Source organism: Castanea sativa, chromosome 2, assembly GCF_040712315.1.
Source record: "Castanea sativa cultivar Marrone di Chiusa Pesio chromosome 2, ASM4071231v1".
Taxonomy (NCBI): Eukaryota; Viridiplantae; Streptophyta; class Magnoliopsida; order Fagales; family Fagaceae; genus Castanea; species Castanea sativa.
The window spans coordinates 32,529,143-32,549,161 of NC_134014.1; the positions used below are offsets into that span (position 1 = coordinate 32,529,143).

Below are 20,019 nucleotides of genomic sequence, written 5' to 3' on the forward strand. Positions count from 1 at the left end.
ACTATTTATGTCTTCATTTAATATAAGGTGATGTATCAGTTGAGTTATAATACTCCTAATACATATTAACTTTTTAAGCATTATTGCCATTAAGTTTCAATGAAAAACTTAAAAATTGTTCAATATTGTTCGAGCTTCAAGTTCAAGCTTTATTATGACCTATGGTATTTTTTTTTTTTTTAGTCCAATTTTAGCATATTCTCAAGTCTAGTTGATTGTTCTCACTTTTAACAAACATTGTGGGTTCTAATTAGCTCAATGGGTAAAATATATGATTATTGAATAAGAGACCTAAGGTTTAATCTCCTTTAATACCAAAAAAAAACCGATTGATGTCTTTGTTTGATAATAAATAGTACTAACATTAAAGACAGACATCATAGATTGAAACTCTATAATTTTTAAAATAAAAAACAAAAACAAACAAACAAACATGCCCCATTAATATGTTTAAGGATAGATAAGTTTCGGGATTAATTGTTAAACTACTATAAATATATTTTTTTCTCCTTCATATGGTTATCAAAAGCACTATCTATGTAACGATTAAAAATAGTTGTAAAGTTTTTAATATATATAAAATTTTGTGAACAAAGTTGTAATATTCACATGTATTTTAATCACATGACTTGTTAAATTATTTAAATATCATATCTCAAATTTTGTATTTATGACATGCACTAGCCAATGAACACACTGCTCAATCTAGAGGGTCAAATAAATTGATTTTTTTTTTTTCATAAAAAAAATTACTTTTTTTTTACAATTTCTATTGGGAAAAGTTAATGGATATATTGTAAAAGTATGGTTTAGGATATAATTTTTAGAAAATTTTCATAGGAAAAGAAAAAAAGTAATTGAATTTTTTTTACAACTTTTTATATTTCTTATAAAAATAGTTTTAAATTTTACTAAAATTTTTTATTAACAATTACCCTAAAGTTACCATTAATATGACCCAAATTTTTTTTTATAAGAATATGACCCAAATTTTATTTTATAAAAATTTCTCTTTAATTTAAGGATATTGACCCTAGATTTCTTATTAAATATTTATTGAGATTTTATATGATTTTACCGATTTGAGCTTGGAACACACCAAATAAATTGATTTTAGGCTAAAATGCAAAACTAAACTTCTAATTTTTTTTCAGATTTTATTTCAGTCTTTTAACTTTACTTTCGTTCATTTCAGTCCTTTAAGTTTCAGGTTTATTCAATTAAATATTTTTTTAATTTAACAAATTTAAAGAAAACTTTATAAAATTGAAAAATTAACCACAACGCATAACAAAAATTGATGAAAAAACTTTAATTTAATAAATTTGAAAGTTAGAGAATTGAAATATACAAAAACAAAATTAGAGGATTAAAATGAAACTTGAAAACACTTGAGGGCCAATTTTTTCATTTTACCCTGAATTTTAATTATACCCATAACCCACAGCCCAGGGTTGTTTTTTTTTTTTTTTTTACAACCGCCCAGATAATTTAAACCGAGTGTGATTCGGACTTTTTAACTCAGAACTCAGGAAGACTCCTGTATATATTGACAGACAGGCTTATTGACAGGTCTAATTATTCACAGTTCCTTCCATCACAGAAAGTTCAGAAACCCAAACCCTCCAAATAAAATAAAATTACGCATTGGTTTTTATCAATAATATGTCCGGGGAAGAAGAAGAAAATGCCGCTGAGCTCAAAATCGGAGACGGTAACTCTCTCTCTCTCTCTCTCTCTCTCTCTTAGGGTTTCTGTTAACTGCATCCGAATTCAACACGCTTTTCGTGTTTTCGCCTAATTCTTGTACTTCCGGATTTCGGAGTAGGAATTGGCTGTTGGCTATTTGAAGTTGATCATCATCTACCCTTTGAATTCATTGTTCAGATTGAAATAAATATATATTACAAATTTTAAGTTTTTTTCTTTCTTTTTTCTTTTTTTTAATAATGAAAGTAGATAATGAATTCTAGAAGCTACATTCATCAAATTATTGTTTGGTTACTTGAGTTGAGTGTTAGCAATCAATACGTGTTTTGATGGCGGTTAAAATGCCAATCTTACTAACCTAGCATAGCAATCAATGTGCCAAAATCAGTTTGTGTTTAAAGTTGAACGCATTAGTTTGTAAGGTTTATACAGTAAAATTTGTTATACTCCTAGCTAGCATCACTATAATCATATTAAGTGCAGCAAATTCGAGATTTTTTTCGATAACTTGGGAACCTTTCTAAAGAAGAGCCCTCTTTGGACTGAGTCGGTGACTAACCCCACCTGCTACAACCAATTGCCAGGGGGCATTCACCCCTGACGGCTCATTCCCATGAGCAGAGATGCTTCGCTTTCTTATTTTTGTGATTTCTAACTAGGAATTGGTGTTTGGAACACAATATGTGGTTGCCAATTCAATAAGCTGATGATCACTGCGTGCGCGCCCGCGTGCGTGTGAGAGAGTTGATATTTTTACTTTTTTTCCACTGATAAATATTCCTCTCTGTATCTCTATCCAGAGTTTTTGAAGGCCAAGTGTTTAATGAATTGTGAAGTTGCTTTGATTCTTGAACATAAGTATGAACAGCTTCAGCAGATGTCTGAGGATCCAATGAATCAAGTTTCTCAGTGAGTTCTTTAGAACCAAATTTTTTTTATATATACTCTGCTGCTCTAGTTGCATATTCACATGTGTCTTTCTGTGCGTGTGTGTGTCTCATTCTTCATTTCAAAGTTCCACTATTACTTGATAAAGTATCAAAGTTGTATTTTTTTTTTTTCTGTGTTCTTTGTCTTAGGTGTGCTGATGTTTACTTAACTCTGATTTTTCTGGCTTTTGTACTTCATTTTATAATCTGATACTATGCTATCTCAACCATGATTCCTTCCTGAGCAGTGTGTAATCTATCACCAGGATATCATTTACTGCGTCACTTGCATAATCTATTTAGTATTTATCTTTGATTTTATATGTCCATAATTCATAATTGTTTTTGCAATACATTGAATATAATTTCTTCTTGAGTTCTGTACAATGTATGAAATATTAATTCCCTTTGACTTATCTTTTTTTTTTTTTTTTTAATCCTGCATTTAACCACTGCAAAATGTTTTATTTTTTCCCTGCAACCCCCCTATATGGTGAATGCTATAGGGGCTTTTTGGAAAGCTTAATTTTTTATATGACTAAATAATGGGTGGGAGAGGGTTTTTCTGCAGTGGATTCTATATATTTTATGATAAATTTAATTATTTATTTCCTACTTTATGAATCTAAGCTGCCAGCCTGACTGCCTGCTAAGATGCCTACACAAACAGAAGATTCTTAAAACCTTGCATGACTTTAAACTATATGCCCTATAGTTAAATGTGATCTAATCAATCTTCATTCTTTTTTTCCAGAGTGTTTGAAAAGTCACTGCAGTATGTGAAGCGATTTAGCCGCTATAAGAATCCTGATGCTGTTAGACAAGTGCGAGAGTATCCTGCAAAATTCATTTGATGACGGAGTTCCATTTCTTATTTGTTCATACATACAAGCATGCATACATACCTAACTACACACACAAAATTGGCATTTGTTACTTGATTTGTTTTGTTATCTAATATTGCAAAGAACTTATGATGAAGTCTTATGGAGTTATAGTTCGAATATGTCATCTATGATTAAACATCAGAAATTATGGTTTATTTAAATTTATCCGTAGTACATTTCAACTTTGAAACTTAAGATAAGAGAACAGATATGTTGGACATCTACCTGCTCAGTTTTGACAAATGGTGTACTTGTTTTTTCATGATGAAGAGTTTAATATATTCCAAATCTAGTACACAGTAGACTACTTAGATCTGGGAATACGTTCTTAAGTCCAATGACGGGATATCCACAAAAGACAAATGAATTATTGACCCAAATTTATTGGTTTTGGGATTGACAGCCTCTTAATTTTTGACATTTATGGGTCACTGTTATGGACATTCTTTAATTTAATAGACCGAGCTCATTTTTGTTGATAATAGTCTTTAATCGTTTCATATATCAAATGCATATAGCATAATTTTAAATGGTCTTAAGTCTTAAGCAACTGGGGGCAGCAGAGTTTGCAAATGCATCTGAACATGACTCCTGTTTTTAGTACAAATTATCTATCTAAAGTTGCTCAAATGCATGGATGTTATGTACCTCTTTATAAAATGCTTGATAACAGCTGCATGGGCAATGATATCTGTGGGGAAATGGTGTGTTTGTGTTAGCTATTTAGTTGCACTCAAACTTAGATTGTTGTTCTTCAAACTTTTTTTGTCTTGCTTAACTGGCATTCAGAATCCTGAGTAGATACCAGTTGGCTGAGTTTGAGGTAATGTGCCAAGTCACTTAGTAAACTCTATCTAGAACATCTGTTCTCACACAAAAAATCTAATGAATGTATATCAACCTTTGTTGTGCAGCTTTGTGTTCTTGGTAACCTTTGCCCTGAAACAGTGGAGGAAGCAATTGCTATGGTACCATCTATCAAGGTATGTTTTATTCATTCACTTATCCTTCTCTCCATGTAAATATATTTGTATTGTGCTACCCTTTGTAATTTGTTTGGGTTGGATATGTCATCATTTGCATACATGGTATACTGTTATACATGTTAGTGCAGATACAACTGGAGAAACCGAATTGATATAAATCATATTGCCTCCTCCCTCCTCCTGCTCCCTCTTTTATTTACAACAAAATAATGCATTGATCAGTGGGACCACCTAGAGCTACATTTTTCCCAGTACTGATATGTCATGATACTTGCTTTCATCATATCAAGTTAATTTATTAGCCTCCTGCCTCCCTCTAGTAAGCAGGTAACAGGAGAAATTATACGCTTTATAAAATAAAGATGTTATATATTTATAATCGTATATAAATTTATTAAAAAAAATTCAACTCAAGTACACAATATTACTATACTAGAAGAGAGTGCAAAAGGTGGGAAAGCAAGAGTACACTCTTATGATCTTTAGACCTTAGAATAAAACTTGACAAAGAAAATTATGCTCATGTGGACATTGATACAGAAAATTATGCTCTTTCTTTTGGAAGTGTTTAAAATCATGTGCTTGTGTCAATTCAAGCTTCCTTACTCAACCAGCATTTAATACCATTTTCAGCAGAAGGCCTTGCATGAGACTGCATGTAGGCTCTTTTGGCTGCTTCTAATGGTAGAAGAGAAATGCTACCTTTTTTAGTAGGTTCTTCTTACAGTACACAAGAGTCCTTTGTTTTTTTTTTTTCGTCTACTTGGCATTACTTGAACAAGGAACATACCTTATTGGTTTTGATAAGAGAACAAGGAACATACTTAGAACTGTTATATATCTTTTTGATTTGGATTGATATATTTATTGGGCCAATTTTATTGTGCAGACCAAAGGACGGGCTCATGATGATGAGGCAATCGAGAAAATGTTGAATGACCTGTCACTCATCAAGAAATTTGAATAGAGGGTGTTATGCTGGACCAGATCTTCATTGATTATGCAAACGAGATGTTTTTGAAATGTTATATTTATAGCAATCTTACTATCCTAATGTTGTAATATTGTGATCGACTGATCGTATATTGCCACTTGCATTTTCTGATGATTTTGCTTGGTCCCTGACACAATGATTAGGTACAAGATAATGCTGCAAGTCGTTTTAAAGTACAAGTTATCTTGTATGAAATTATCAACAACAAAAAAGAAAGTTATTTTGTATGCCACAAGCTAGTCTTCCTATCTCCTTGAAAACTGGCCAAAATAGTCTTATAATTTAACTAGCACCTTATGGTGTTTTCAACGAAGGCATTTGGGGTTCAAATATATCATCTCTTATTGTAACTATTCAATTTTCCCACAAAAAAAAAAAAAAAAAACTTGAAAAGCAACCTAAGTTAGGTCCAGCCCAACCTCAAATCAATTCTCTCTCTCTCTCTCTCTCTCTCTCTCTCTCTCTCTCTTTGGTAAGAAAGGAATTTCATTAAAAACTAAACAGCCGAAGGCTCAACAGGACAAAGCCTGCTTAAATACAACCCAGCAAGATCAAAATTGAAAATAGCTAGCAAATACACAGGCGGATTTTCAAACAGAATAAAGTCAGCATTTTGCTTAGCTCCCTTTCTAGCAAGTTGGTCAGCAACTCTATTTACTTCTCGATAACAATGTTTAAAACGAATCTGTGGGATCTGAGATGCCAAGGGGGAGACAAGAGAGTTTGATCGGGTGGGTTGCACAAGGATGTCTATAATAGCTTTTGCATCCAACTCAACTTCAATGGCTGGACAGCTCCTATCAACGCAAATGCTCAACCCATCTCTCAAGGCCCATAGCTCCGCTTCAAAGCTTGAAGTTACTCCAATTCCTAGAAAAGCCCACCATCCAATTACTCATCTCATCTCTGATCACCCAAGACCCATCAGTGTTTAGCTGGCTCCAATTGCTCTGTAGTCTTTTCCATCTGATATTCTTCAAAGTGGAGCTGTTTGCAACTCTCCAATCCGCAGCACACCAGTAGAAATCACTAGCTTGACTAGTAATTTGGGCTACCAGATTTGAAGAGTAGCTCCTATTATGGAAAATAGTCTTGTTTCTCTGCTTCCACAACATACAGATGGCAAACAAAAACACAAACTTCCATGGAGGGTGATTGTGACCGTTTGGCTGGTCCTTTGTTGCATTTGCATACAACCAAGTGTGGAGATCAGATGAAAAGAAATTTCTGTCCTCCTCAGTGATTCCTAGTTGCTGCCATGTCCTTTGCTTCTCCAGCAATCTCGAAGCATATGGATTATTGTTTTTGGTTCCTCTCTGCATTGAGGACACAGAGAATCCAAATTGATACCCCTTGAAGCCAAACAAGCTTTAACTCCAATACTGTTATGAAAACATTTCCAAACAAAGAACTGAATTCTAGGGATGATTTTTGACTTCCAAATCCAATGCCCCTTAAACTCCTGGCATTCATCACTTGGGGTTGCTAGTTTATAAGCACTTTTCAAATCAAACTTTCCATGGGAGTTATTACACCAGGCCAACCTGTCCTCACTTCTAGCAGCTAAGGCATAAGGAGTGGCTTGGACCTCCATCTCTCTCTCTCTCTCTCATTGATTCAGTATGAGTTCTTTTATTGAAAAAAAAAATTTGGTGTGATTACTGCACCGCACCACTTAAACTCTTGTACTCTTGTATTGGTGTGAGATTACTTGGACACTAATGAGTTTTGCCACTACTCAAACTAACAACTTCCATACTTATAAGTGTGACAAGCAATAAGAGCTTTCTGCCACTAAACCATCTCTCCAATTAGTACTAATGAGCATCTATTTTATGATAATTGTTCTTTTTTCATCAAATTAAAATACCAGTAAATTTCTTTTTGCCTTTTTTGGTAGAATTACATCTCTCAATTACCAAAAAAAACTTGATTTTTTTTTTTTTTTGAAGCACAAAAAACTTGATCGTAATTGAATTAACTAGAGCCAGCTACAATCAATTCTCACAGAATTGAGTAGCCATAACATTTCTGAGAGCCATTATTTAATAACCCACATTTACGAGAGCTATAATTTAATAACCCAAATGAGAGAGAGAGACAGTGGGGTTGGGGATGACTTAAAAAATAAAATTAATTGTCCTTATCAATCTTTAACCCGGCCATGCAAACCGCAACAATCTCCATAACTCATCTTCACAGACAACACTAATGTAACCCTTCGTTTGAAATTCAGGTCGTAACGAGAAAAACCCCTCAAGACTCTTTCCTAAATCGATGAATATATCTTCACTCATTTCTGTAATAAATCTACACAATAACCCCATCCATAGCCATGTTACAAATTTTCCTTGGTGATTCCTAATACATATGAGCAGTTCACAAACAGGCAATTTACTTGCAAGTGGGACAAAATTTGGTTTTCATTTTTTTCTTTGAATTAATAACACAGATCATGAGAAATATCTGAGTTGAGCTGACTCATCCAAGGATTTTTCACATTGTACCACAACAGCCTCCTCTGCCACAATCCAGCCCCCGGTGTCGGAATCTTGATCGAACAATTGAGAACAGTTCTAACAAACAAAGGGCAACAAGAGTATAAACACATGTTTAAAATATACCCTATGTTATCAGAAATTGGAAGGTATCCAAGAGACATGCAGACTTTGAGAGAGGCCCTCAATATACCACTAAACATACAGGGAAAAAAATATTTAAGACCATCAATAGGCATCAGAGACAATCTACAGGCCAATATGCACAGTAAAAAGTGGACATCTCTGCTTCACTAAGGAAATTTGTTAATATGCAAAGACTCTGGGTTGCCTTTGGAACACATAAAGAGATTAAAATGTTGCAATAGACCAGATCCCAACAAACCCCTCCCCAAAATAAGGGAGTGGCTCGTCCTCTCCATTCTCTTTCTAATGACACTTTTAAGATATTACTAATGCAAAAACTAATTTTTTTGGCACACACTGCAGTGATTGTGAAACTCATAGGTTGCCATCTAGACTAATTAGGGAAAAGTTGAAAATTCACCTTGGCGCACGTAAATACAATGAGTGTCATCCAGTCCCAATTCTCCAGCAACTGTCTTTGACAATCATCAACTGCTTCATGTAGAAAATATAATAATGGCGGCATTAGCTGCATTTCAAAGTGCCTTGATCCACCACAAAGCCTGCACTTCCCAAGGTTTCCTTCATCTGCAGCAGCTAGAAGTGGCTTCCCACCATATGAGTATCTGAGCACGCAAGAATATGAAAAAACTATCAAAAATGGAAGGATAAAGGCAACAAAGTTGAGATTAAGAATATAATTTACCAATTCTAGGATTGTTATATGCATCATGCTAGAAAATTGGAGCTGCATCAGGAAACAACTGTCTACAAATTATGCAATTTTCAGTTTATGGTAAACTAGCAGCTGGACAAGTTGCTAATGCAAACAGAATCAAGCTTGAAAACGTAAGTTCCTCATTTACTTTTTTAAAACAAGTCTCAAGTCCAATGTAGAGTATGCCTCACAGTCTAAGTGCCTCTGTAATCATTATTTGTTCAAGAAGCCAAGGTGGGGTAACCTAAGCTCCTTGACCCATACCACAAGTGCAATGAGACTGAAAATAAACAATGTGGAGAAGTGCTCCATCAACTAACAGCTAATACAAGCTGCCAGTAGAATCACACGTCTGTGAGGTCTAAAACTTCATTGGGTTTATACCTGAAACATTGTTCTGGGTATGCATCCAATCGTTTCTTAAATTTAAGATAAGTCCTATCAGCAGTCAAAGCTTTATCATATTCATACTGTTCCTCTGCCCAAGCTTCTTCTTTTCCATGATCCTCAGCATCACTACCATTCTCCTTGATGGAAAGTGATGAGTAAGTTGAACACAGTGAAGTAAAATCCCTCGAGGATGGCTCTTCCTGAGTATAAATATAAAAGCAAGGCACCACTGCAATCAACAAACGCATAAATCAAGTATAACACTTTTAATGCAATATTTATAGCTTAGGAATAACTGAATAATCAATTTGCAAAATTGACTCCTCTGCACCAAACTCAGATTTTAAAAACAGAGGGTTGGTGGGGAGTGATAAAATCATGTTACAAACATTTTGAAATGGATATGGCTAAATCATGTTGCACGCACACGCGCACGCGCACGCGCACATGCACACACGCTCTTCGTTCATTGTATCAAACTCCAGTAAATAGTTAAGATCAAATTTAAGAATTGCACACCATTCCATATGCAGTATGAATATATATTCTTTATATTTCTATTTGACATAAAAACAAAACAACCATCAATACATCTTGATTCTACTAATCTAGTCCTTCATTCACTTTGTTTCATACAATGAAAGCCAATTCAAATTCTTTTTCTGACATACCCACATTTTGTAATCAGTTCTTTTCTTTTCCAAAGGGCATGATTTCTAGTACATTGGTTGTTCCAGGTCAAATGATTACATTGTTTTTCAACACAGGAGGGGAGGTTAAATTGGTGAGAAGCATGAAGTTCACATTTTCTCACGAATAATACCATACTACCATAGTACAGTATATGGGTACAAAATATATGATGCAGGCCTGTGTATCACATACAACTCATAAAATATGAAAATCAGGCAACAAAATGCAGAAAGGGAAATGCATGTTCAAAGTTTTTATCCATGTGATAACCATACCTGGTGTGCTGGAGTCCATCATACTTGCTCTTGGGCTTACAGTGGGCTTCACATTAGACATAGAATGGTGTTTACTCTGTGGTTTCTTGGACTGAGAAGCAGAGGTTGCAGCTTCAGAGAGTGCTTTACTCAATTCCTCCAGATCCATTTCTTCACCATTTTCGTCATCGAAACCCTCCAACCAGCTGGTATTTGAAACTGGAACAGAGGGTGCAGGTGAAGAAACCACTTCCTGAGAGGTGGTAGGTGTTTCATCTGTATTGGGTGACTTCTGAACACGAAGAGCTCGCCAGCTGCACAAGATGAGAATTAGCATGAGATAAAGAAAAATATAATTAGTTGATATTATTTTACTAACAATAGTAATTATATATTTATAAAAGATCAGCAAGGAATATTGAAGAACACCTAAGGGAAGTGGTCCCACATTTTGGCATCACGCAACCAAAAATAAAAAGAACACGCTCTTCAATCTCTAAACATTTACTTGAAATTGGAGCATAAACCTGGAAGAAAAAAAGCCATTTTAGTGCTTACACACTTCAAATGATACATTCTCAATAAAAACTATAACATATTAGTTTGAAGTATTTTAAACCTGTGCAATAAGACAGAGTTTGCTTCCACATGCACTACACTCAAGCAGATTGGGTCTCACAGCGTCTTTAGGAAGAGGCCAATCCTGTTTAGAAAGGTGGGGAAGAGATTAATAATAGCACATTTTCAGAGAGAGAGAGAGAGAGAGAGAGAGAGAGATACATACATATATATATATATATATATATATATATATATATATATATATATCTGTGAGCAGTTCAGTTGCAGTTACTTACAGGCAATCCACCAATTTTGGTTGTATAATGATCAGATAGTTCACAATGATCAGTGGCCCATGGTCCTGGCATGCCCAGAAAAACTGCACCCATCACGTACTCTACTCGAATGGAAACAGGAGCAATTGATTCAGTCCTACATCATCCTTGGATTACAAAACTAATAAGATAAACACTTATAATTCCATGCCATGCATAATGAAAAACAATTTCAGTAGCCACAGTAAGTTGCAAAGACACCTGGGATCACCCAAAAAAAATATATATATATACACACACACTAATGTAAAATAATTATCAAAACGAAAGCATAAAACTGCCATAAGCAAATTCTAGAGTGTAATACTCTCCATTTCATTTCTGATCATAAGAAGAGCAGAGAAATTTAAATGATTCCATTTTTACATATTTTCATTATTTGCAACCTACTTCCACTCAATTAAGCCTGTAATAATAATTATTTGGATTAGATTTGCAAACTGTGAGTTTCTTATTCTTAAGAAACCAAAGTAACAATATTAACTTCCAACATTATAGCTGGTTTTCTTTTCCTGAATTTCCTCAGCAACCAAAGAGAGGGTATAACCCCAACTATCAACTAGGAACCATTTACTAAACCCAAGGAGTAGCTCAATCAACTAGGAACCACACCTCATGATGCTCATTGCGGAGGACACTTATTCAAATCTCCCTTCCCCCGAGGCCAAATTCACTTGTCAAAAAGTAAATATCATAAAACACCCATTGTAAGCAACGATAATTTGCTGATGAACACCACACACTAATGCCATCAATCATCTCTATTCTAAAACAGCAATCCCAAGAATGCTAACTTGACCTCAGAATCCCATAACCCCCACCCAAATTGCTTAATTAAAGCCTTAGAACTCAACAAGTCCTCATCTTGAACACACAATTCACTGTCCACCCTTTAAAAGAAACTACCATTTGAGCTTAGCTTCTTTGCCTTCTACAAAGGTTTCAACTTTTTATGCCTAATAGTAATAAGAAAAGAAACCCATTACTTATCTTCAATTTCTACTTACTCCAGAACACGTATCCCATAAATTCACTCCAAAGTTTACACATTTTTCACTTTCTATGCCTTCCTAGAGCCAACATATCAAATGGGGTTCTTTAGTATTGAGTTAACATAAGCTCAACAACAACAACAATAACAACAAAAGTAAAAAACCTTTCAACATTCTGAAACAAATTTACCGTTTCCCATGAAACATTGTTCACAGAAACAGATAGCACCAGCATGAGTAACCAAAAAGAAAAGTAGAAAAGCATATCCAACTAATAAATTTGGCGCCAAGTGTTCAAATAATGATAATAATATGATTGTTGTGCCAATTCACGTACCTTCAACCCACAAACCAGCCGAAAAACCCAAATCGATAAACCAACGCAGCCGTAAATAAAAATCCAGATATGAGATTCGGTGGGTGAGTCGACGACAGTGGAGGTGGAGGTGGAGCCGGTGATTGAAGATAATGAACTGAATGATTGGACCGAAAAAAGAACAAAAAACAGTGGAATCGATAATCGATGATTGGAGCCGACGGTGGTGGAGGTCGAGTCGGCGAGGAGTGGCGGTGGTGCTGGAGATGAGTGACGCCGAAAATCCTGAGAGTGAGAGGGGAAGGGGCTGTCGTAGTCGAGAGAGAGAGAGAGTTGCGCGAAGAGAAGTGTAAAATTGTTTTACACTGTTTAGGAGTAAAATATTTTACGCTTGAGAGAGAGAGGGGTTATTTTCAGTTCAAAAAAAAAAAAAAAAAGTGGTTATATTGGATTCAGATCCTCTCTAGAGTTCCTAACCACTCTTTAATGATTTAATGGTCTAAATTTTGCCATGTCAGCATTTCATTAACAATCATCTTAATTGTTTTGTTTACAACATTATTTTATTATTTCAAGAATATTATTAATGAAATGCTGACATGGCAGAATCTAAACCATTAAATCATTAAAGAGTGGTTAGAATTTAATGAACTCTATTAGTAGAGTACCCTAAGAACTCTAGAGGATCTGAATCCGGTTATATTACGGTCGATTACATTTATCACGGTTACACGAAGGGGTATTAGCCAAACTGCACATATCACACAAATTTCATCAAAACTGCTCGGAAAATAGCATAATTATACCACACCGCATGGTGCGGTATAGTTTGCAATTTTATAATTAAAAAATGCACAAATTGCATTATACTTTTTCCATATATTAATATATTTATTTATTTTTAATATTAAATATATTATCAATAGTTTAATAACCCTTGTTTTCAACAACAAAATAAAACATAGTTTGATAACCCTAACAAGTGTTAACTAGGAAAGTCAGCCCAAAATAAATAAAAAAAACTAGCTCAATAGTTTAGAACTTGATAAAAAAAGTTGTCCAAAAATTTGAAAAATGTATCAACTTCAAGCTATTCAAACCGCATCTTATAGACCGTATCAGAAAGAAGAGCAATAAGCTTCAAGTTCTAAGCTACAGCCAGAGCAAGACAAAGTATAAAGACTCAGTTGTTGCTTCTGTATAAACGACTTGTAGTTGATCAAACTTGTAATTGTTTTGTTTTAGTTCTTCTTTATGCTATTGGTAGTTTTAGTGTATAGTGATAATTATGGACACATGTTAGTAGCAAATGATATAGTTAGTAGCAGATGATATAGTTAGCTTTGGAGGAAATAGCTCCGTATAATTTGGGATTAGTTAGGTAGTTAATTCCAGTATAAATACCTATGATTGTACAGATTTCTTTTAATCAATACAATACAGTTTTCATCAAACTTCATATGGTATCAAAGCACTCTGATTTTTCATATTCTTCTAGTCTCTTTCCAGATTCTTCTTTCAGATTTTCTTTTCACACTTGATTTTTCTCGTGATTTTTCTTCTAAGATTTTCTCGTTTTTGGATTCAGAATCATCTTAGTTTCATTCTGAAGAAGATTCGTCTCAGATTTTTTGTTTAATCTTGATTTTTCTTTAGAATTCAGCAAGTTCATCTTCCAAGCTTGAAGTTCTTCAATGGCAACCACTGCAAATTCTGCTTCTATTACTACAATTGATGAATCACATCCTTTCTTCTTACATTACGGAGAGAATCCAGGTGCAATTCTTGTTGCTCAACCTCTAGTCAATGATAACTATGCTAGTTGGGCTAAATCAATGCAGTGAGCTTTGGGAGCTAAAAGCAAATTAGGGTTTATTGATGGAAGTCTCTCGCTTACTCCTTCCATGGCAAAAAATCCATTACTTGCTCAAGCTTGGACCAAGTGCAAAAATATGGTTGCATCTTGGATATTGAATTGTGTTTCTCCAAAGATTCTTGCGAGTGTTGTTTACAAGAACACTACTTTAGAGGTTTGGACTAATCTCAAGAATCAGTTTTCTCAAAAGAATGGACCAAAACTTTTTCAGCTTCAGAAGGAGCTTGCAACGATTACTCAAGGAGATCTCTCTGTCACAGATCATTTCACTCAGTTGAATGCTCTGTCGGATGAAATTGAAAATTACAGAGCTTTACCATGTTGTACCTGTGGTTTTTGCACCTACTCAATCGATGAGAAATTGACACAATATCAATTGCAAGATTCAGTGATGCAGTTTCTTATGGGACCCAATGAGACATATAGTCAGGTTTGGGGGCAAATTTTGTTGATGGACCCTCTCCCTTCAGTCAATAGGGTGTATTCTTTATTGATTCAAGATGAGAGCCAAAGATCAATTGGTCATTCCACTGGTGCATACATTGAATCCACTGCTTTGGCAACCAAGTCATCTGCTGGTGCTATTGGTTTTGGAAACACTTATGGTAATAATTCAGGTGCTAAAGGCAATAAGTACAAAGGAAAGGAGAGGCCAATGTGTAGCCATTGTAGGGTCATAGGCCACACCATAGAGAAATGCTACAAGCTCCACGGCTATCCTCCTGGTTACGAACCCAAAGGCAAGAGTGCAAAGGCTAATCAAGTTGGAGGACCTGATTTTGGAGCAAACTTTGGTGTTATAGAGCCAAATTCTACTTTTGTGCCACACTCTTTTCCTTCCCAAGCTTTTCCTTTTACTGCAGAACAGTGTCAGAGGATTTTGGCTATGATTAAGGGTTTGAGCACTAGTCATGGTAATATGGCAGCACCTGAAGTTGTTCCCAATGCAATGGCCAACAGTGTCACAGCCACTACTCCACTTGCAGGTACCTCCTTCAGCTTAAAGCATTATGTTTTTGCTGCTAAGGTAGTGAATAGAAATGCTTTTAGTTACAATACTTGGGTTTTAGATTCAGGTGCCACTGATCATATAATCTGTTATGTTAGCCGATTAGCTTCTGTCACTGCTTTAACCCAGTGTGTTGTTGAGTTGCCTAATGGTGAAAGTGCTCAAGTGACTCACATTGGCACAGTCAAGCTTTCTTCAACCTTAATACTTGATCATGTTCTGTGTGTCCCTTCTTTTCTTTCAATTTGTTGTCTATTAGCAAATTGACTCAACAATTGTCATATTGCCTTGTTTTCCTCTCTCAATTTTGTTTTATCCAGGACCTTTCATCTTGGAAGACGATTGGAGTAGGTGAAGTGCATAATGGCCTCTACTTGTTGCAAAGATTAGATTGCATCAGTTCCTCTTCTCTGGCAGATCATCTCCTGAAACACAAGTCTAGTCATTCTTTTCCTTCTGTTAATTCTATAACTAATATGCCTAGTGTGTGGCATTTTAGGTTAGGTCACCCTTCCATGAATAAGCTGCTATCTTTGCAAGACAGTTTGTCTGTTTCCTTTGATTCTTGTACTGATGTTTGTACCATTTGTCCTAAGGCAAAACAGAAAAGGTTACCATTTCCCTTTAATAATAACTTTTCTACTTCTGCATTTGATCTTGTTCATGTTGATATATGGGACCTTATTCTATTTCTACTCATGAAGGTTTTAAGAATTTCTTGTCCATTGTTAATGATGCTACTAGATGTACTTGGATTTATCTTTTAAAGACTAAATTTGAGGTTAGAGGGTACCTTGTGTCTTTCTATAAATTGATTCAAACTCAATTTGGTACCAACATCAAATCTATTAGGTCTGATAATGGACAAGAGTTTCTCCTTTCTGATTTTTACTCTGCTCATGGTATAATTCACCAAAAGAGCTGTGCTTACACTCTTCAACAAAATTCTGTTGTGGAGAGAAAACATCGGCATCTTTTGTCTATTGCTAGAGCACTTAGAATTCAATCCAATGTTCCTTTATGCTATTAGGGAGATTGCATTCTCACTGCAGCCCATATTATCAACAGATTACCCTCTCCTATTCTCCAAAACAAATCTCCTTTTAAGCTTTTGTTCCATATTAAGCTTTCCTATGATCACTTGAGAGTGTTTGGTTGCTTGTGTTACTCTTCCACTATTGCTGTTCATAGAGACAAGTTTCAACCTAGGTCACAAGCTTGTGTTCTATTGGGTTATCCTCCTGCCACAAAGGGTTATAAACTTCTTAATCTTACTTCTAGATAAGTTTTCATTTCTAGGGATGTGATCTTCTATGAGTCCATTTTCCCTTTTATTTCTTTGGATTCTGTGTATTCTACTCCATCTACTACTTCCCTTCCTCCTATCTCAGATTCTGCTCTTACTACATTTCCTTTGGATTCTACTTCCTCACCTGTGTTTCATGTTTCTTTTCTTAATGATCAACATTTTGCTCCTGATGTTGATTTAGATTCTGATACTGAGGATGATGTTGTCCCTAGCTCATCACCATCTATTTCACTTCAGGGTGCCCATCTTGCTGATCCTATTTCCCAACCTGCTCCTATCTCCTCCTCGGACTCTCTTCCTCAGTCCACTCTGCCAGATTCCTCCCGCCATACTGATTTTCCTACTGCTTCTTCTCCTCAACAATCTTCTTCTTCACAACCAGCTTCTTCAGTTAAGCCTTCTTTGGTTGTCCAGCCCCAACTTCCTGAACAAGGTTTTAGAAGGTCTGCCAGGGTATCTCATAAGCCATCTTATTTGCAGTCTTATCATTGCAACCAGGTGTGTACTTCCTCCTTGTCTCCATCTCTTCCTAAGAAAGGTACTTCTCATCCACTTCAGAATTTTCTTTCTTATTCTAAACTTTTTGCCACCCATAGACACTTTTGCAACTCTATTTCTTCTGTTGTAGAACCTACTACCTATACCCAGGCTGTTCAAGATCCCAAGTGGAGGGAGGCTATGGCTGCTGAGATTGCTGCCTTAGAAGCTAATAATACTTGGTCTTTGACTCCTTTACCAACTCATAAGAAGCCTATAGGCTGTAAATGGGTGTATAAGATCAAACATAAGGCAGATGGGAGCATAGAAAGGTATAAGGCTAGACTTGTTGCCAAGGGATTCACTTAAAGAGAGGGTTTAGACTACTTAGAAACCTTTTCCCCTGTGGCCAAGATGGTGTCAGTTAAAGCTCTGCTTGCTATGGCTGCTGTGAAAAGTTGGTGCTTATCTCAACTTGATGTAAACAATGCTTTCCTACATGGGGAGCTTGATGAGGAAGTCTACATGATTTTGCCCCCAGGCTTTCACAACAAGGGGGAGGTGGTTTGTAAATTGAGTAAGTCTTTATATGGTCTCAAACAAGCATCCAAGCAGTGGTTTTCCAAGTTCTCTCATGCTTTGGTTCAGCTGGGTTTTCAACAGTCCAAGGCAGATTACTCCCTTTTCACAAGACAAACTTCTAGTAGTTTTATTGCACTGTTGGTATATGTAGATGATGTGCTTATTGCTAGTGACAATGTGAAGGAAGTAGATGAGCTTAAAGTGCTGCTGGATAGACAATTCAAGCTTAAGGACTTAGGGGATTTAAAGTTCTTCTTGGGTTTAGAGATAGCAAGATCCAAAGAAGGCATACACTTGTGTCAAAGGAAGTATGCCTTAGAGCTTTTAGAGGATGCAAGGCTCTTAGGTTGTAAGCCTGCAAAGACACCTATAGAGCATACTTTGAAACTGAGTAAGTTTGAAAGGAAGGAATTGAAGGATCCTAGCATGTATAGAAGGCTAATTGGGAGGCTGCTTTACTTAACTATCACAAGGCCTGACATCACATTTGCAGTCCATAAACTTAGTCAATTTATGGCTAAGCCTAGAATGCCACACCTTCAAGCTGCAAATAGAGTTCTACACTATATCAAAGGTACACTTGGACAGGGTTTGTCGTTCACTAGTCAATCTGAATTGCATATCAAGGCTTTTGCTGATGCAGATTGGGCTGCATGCCCTGATACCCAAAGATCCACTACAGGTTAAGTCTTCCTTGGAGATTATCTTGTTTCTTGGAAATCTAAGAAGCAACAAACTGTTTCAAGGTCCTCAGCAGAGTTAGGATATAGAGCAATGGCTGATGCTATTTGTGAAATTGTGTGGTTGCTTAGTTTTCTTAAGGATATTAAGGTTGCACATCCTAAGGCAGCTCTGCTCTTTAGTGACAGTCAGGCTGCCTTACACATTAGGGCAAATCCTGTGTTCCATGAGAGGACAAAACACATTGAGATAGACTGCCACATTGTCAGGGATAAAGTCTTAGCTAAGGTGATAAGGCTGCTACATGTTAGAACTAAGGCTCAAGTTGGAGATTTATTAACAAAAGCTCTAGGTTCTCAACAGTTTTCTCATTTGCTGTCCAAGATGAACTTGGTGAATATACATTCCCCTGTTCTTCTTGAGGGGGAGTATCAGAAAGAAGAGCTACAAGCTTCAAGTTCTAAGCTACAGCCAGAGCAAGACAAAGTATAAAGACTCAGTTGCTGCTTCTGTATAAACAACTTGTAGTTGATCAGACTTGTAATTGTTATATTTTAGTTCTTCTTTATGCTACTGGTAGTTTTAGTGTATAGTGATATTTATGGACACATGTTAGTAGCAGATGATGTAGTTAGTAGCAGATGATATAGTTAACTTTGGAGGAAATAGCTCATTAGCTCCGTATAATTTGGGATTAGTTAGGTAGTTAATTCTAGTATAAATACCTCCGACTGTACAAATTTCCTTTAATCAATACAATACAGTTTTCATCAAACTTCATAGACCGCACCGCACATGTGACCGCAAAAATGAGGTACATACGGTTATGGTTTTAGCTAAATTTTAAACCGCATTGCACCACACTGCACCGCACCGCACATGTAACTGCAAAAATAAGATGTGGTATAGTTATGATTTTAGTTAAACCGCACCTCAAAGTGTGGTGTTAAAAATGACCTAAAACCGCACCGTACCGCAAACACCTTTGCGTCAACTTATATCCAAATAAATATAGTAAAATATATAAAATATTTTTCGAAAAATATTTTACATATCCCAATTTAATTTATTGCCTCAATTATTAATTTAGTCATTTTACTTATTTGATAATTTGTTTTTCTTTTGTTATTGTTTCAAAAAGAAATGTCAAATAAGGGATATTGATTAATGAACATTGATCCCATCAAAATAATAATAAAAATAATAACGAACATTAATTTGTATCCCATTTATTTATTTTGAAAAATAAAACAAAAAAATTATATATATATATATATGTGTGTGTATATATATATATATATGACTTTAAAATGACATCATTTCTAATATAAACTATTCGCTAACTTGTGCAATGCACGAGAAAGCTATTGAGTGTGAGATTTTAAGAATATTATATTATATTTTTTTTGTGATAATCTAAGTGATTATTTGACATTATCAAATAAAATGAATATTGACCTGTCAGTCTTCAACCTTCAATGGGATTTTATACTGGAAAAAGTGACATTTCTTAAAGAAAAAAAATTAATCAACAAAATTGTGCCCTATATTTTTCATTATACTAAAAATTATTAAATTATTTAGTAATATATATAGTTAAAAAATTACTCAAAATCTCATTTCCATCTTGTACGCATAGATAATCTCATGTTGGTTTAGTATGAACAATCAAGCATAAACTACTATACATAATGAG

At 35.3% G+C, this 20,019-nt stretch overlaps 3 protein-coding genes across 5 annotated transcripts; 2 read left to right on the top strand and 1 right to left on the bottom strand.

The window, feature by feature from the left end:
• The first annotated feature begins 1,474 nt into the window (after positions 1 to 1,474).
• On the top strand, positions 1,475 to 5,685 carry LOC142624546 (DNA-directed RNA polymerase II subunit 4). Its single transcript, XM_075798146.1, has 6 exons — positions 1,475 to 1,714; positions 2,511 to 2,619; positions 3,394 to 3,471; positions 4,316 to 4,349; positions 4,441 to 4,509; positions 5,402 to 5,685. Exons 1-6 carry the CDS (start codon positions 1,666 to 1,668, stop codon positions 5,477 to 5,479), a joined length of 417 nt encoding a protein of 138 aa, XP_075654261.1. The 5' UTR covers positions 1,475 to 1,665; the 3' UTR covers positions 5,480 to 5,685.
• Positions 5,686 to 7,603: 1,918 nt separating this feature from the next.
• On the bottom strand, positions 7,604 to 12,746 carry LOC142624548 (uncharacterized). 3 transcript variants are annotated; one of them, XM_075798147.1, is made up of 8 exons: positions 12,411 to 12,746; positions 11,043 to 11,188; positions 10,805 to 10,888; positions 10,615 to 10,712; positions 10,207 to 10,499; positions 9,233 to 9,467; positions 8,552 to 8,756; positions 7,604 to 8,082 (listed from the first exon to the last, which is right to left on the bottom strand). In XM_075798147.1, exons 2-8 carry the CDS (start codon positions 11,133 to 11,135, stop codon positions 7,960 to 7,962), a joined length of 1,131 nt encoding a protein of 376 aa, XP_075654262.1. In that variant the 5' UTR covers positions 11,136 to 11,188; positions 12,411 to 12,746; the 3' UTR covers positions 7,604 to 7,959. The 3 variants fall into 3 exon arrangements, with proteins under 3 accessions (XP_075654262.1, XP_075654264.1, XP_075654263.1); XM_075798149.1 differs by having other exon boundaries at positions 11,043 to 11,143; positions 12,411 to 12,739; XM_075798148.1 differs by having other exon boundaries at positions 11,043 to 11,178; positions 12,411 to 12,738.
• A 1,595-nt stretch (positions 12,747 to 14,341) lies between these two features.
• LOC142625227 (uncharacterized) lies at positions 14,342 to 17,429 on the top strand. Its single transcript, XM_075798917.1, has 3 exons — positions 14,342 to 15,490; positions 15,595 to 15,884; positions 16,574 to 17,429. Exons 1-3 carry the CDS (start codon positions 14,342 to 14,344, stop codon positions 17,427 to 17,429), a joined length of 2,295 nt encoding a protein of 764 aa, XP_075655032.1.
• Positions 17,430 to 20,019: the final 2,590 nt, after the last annotated feature.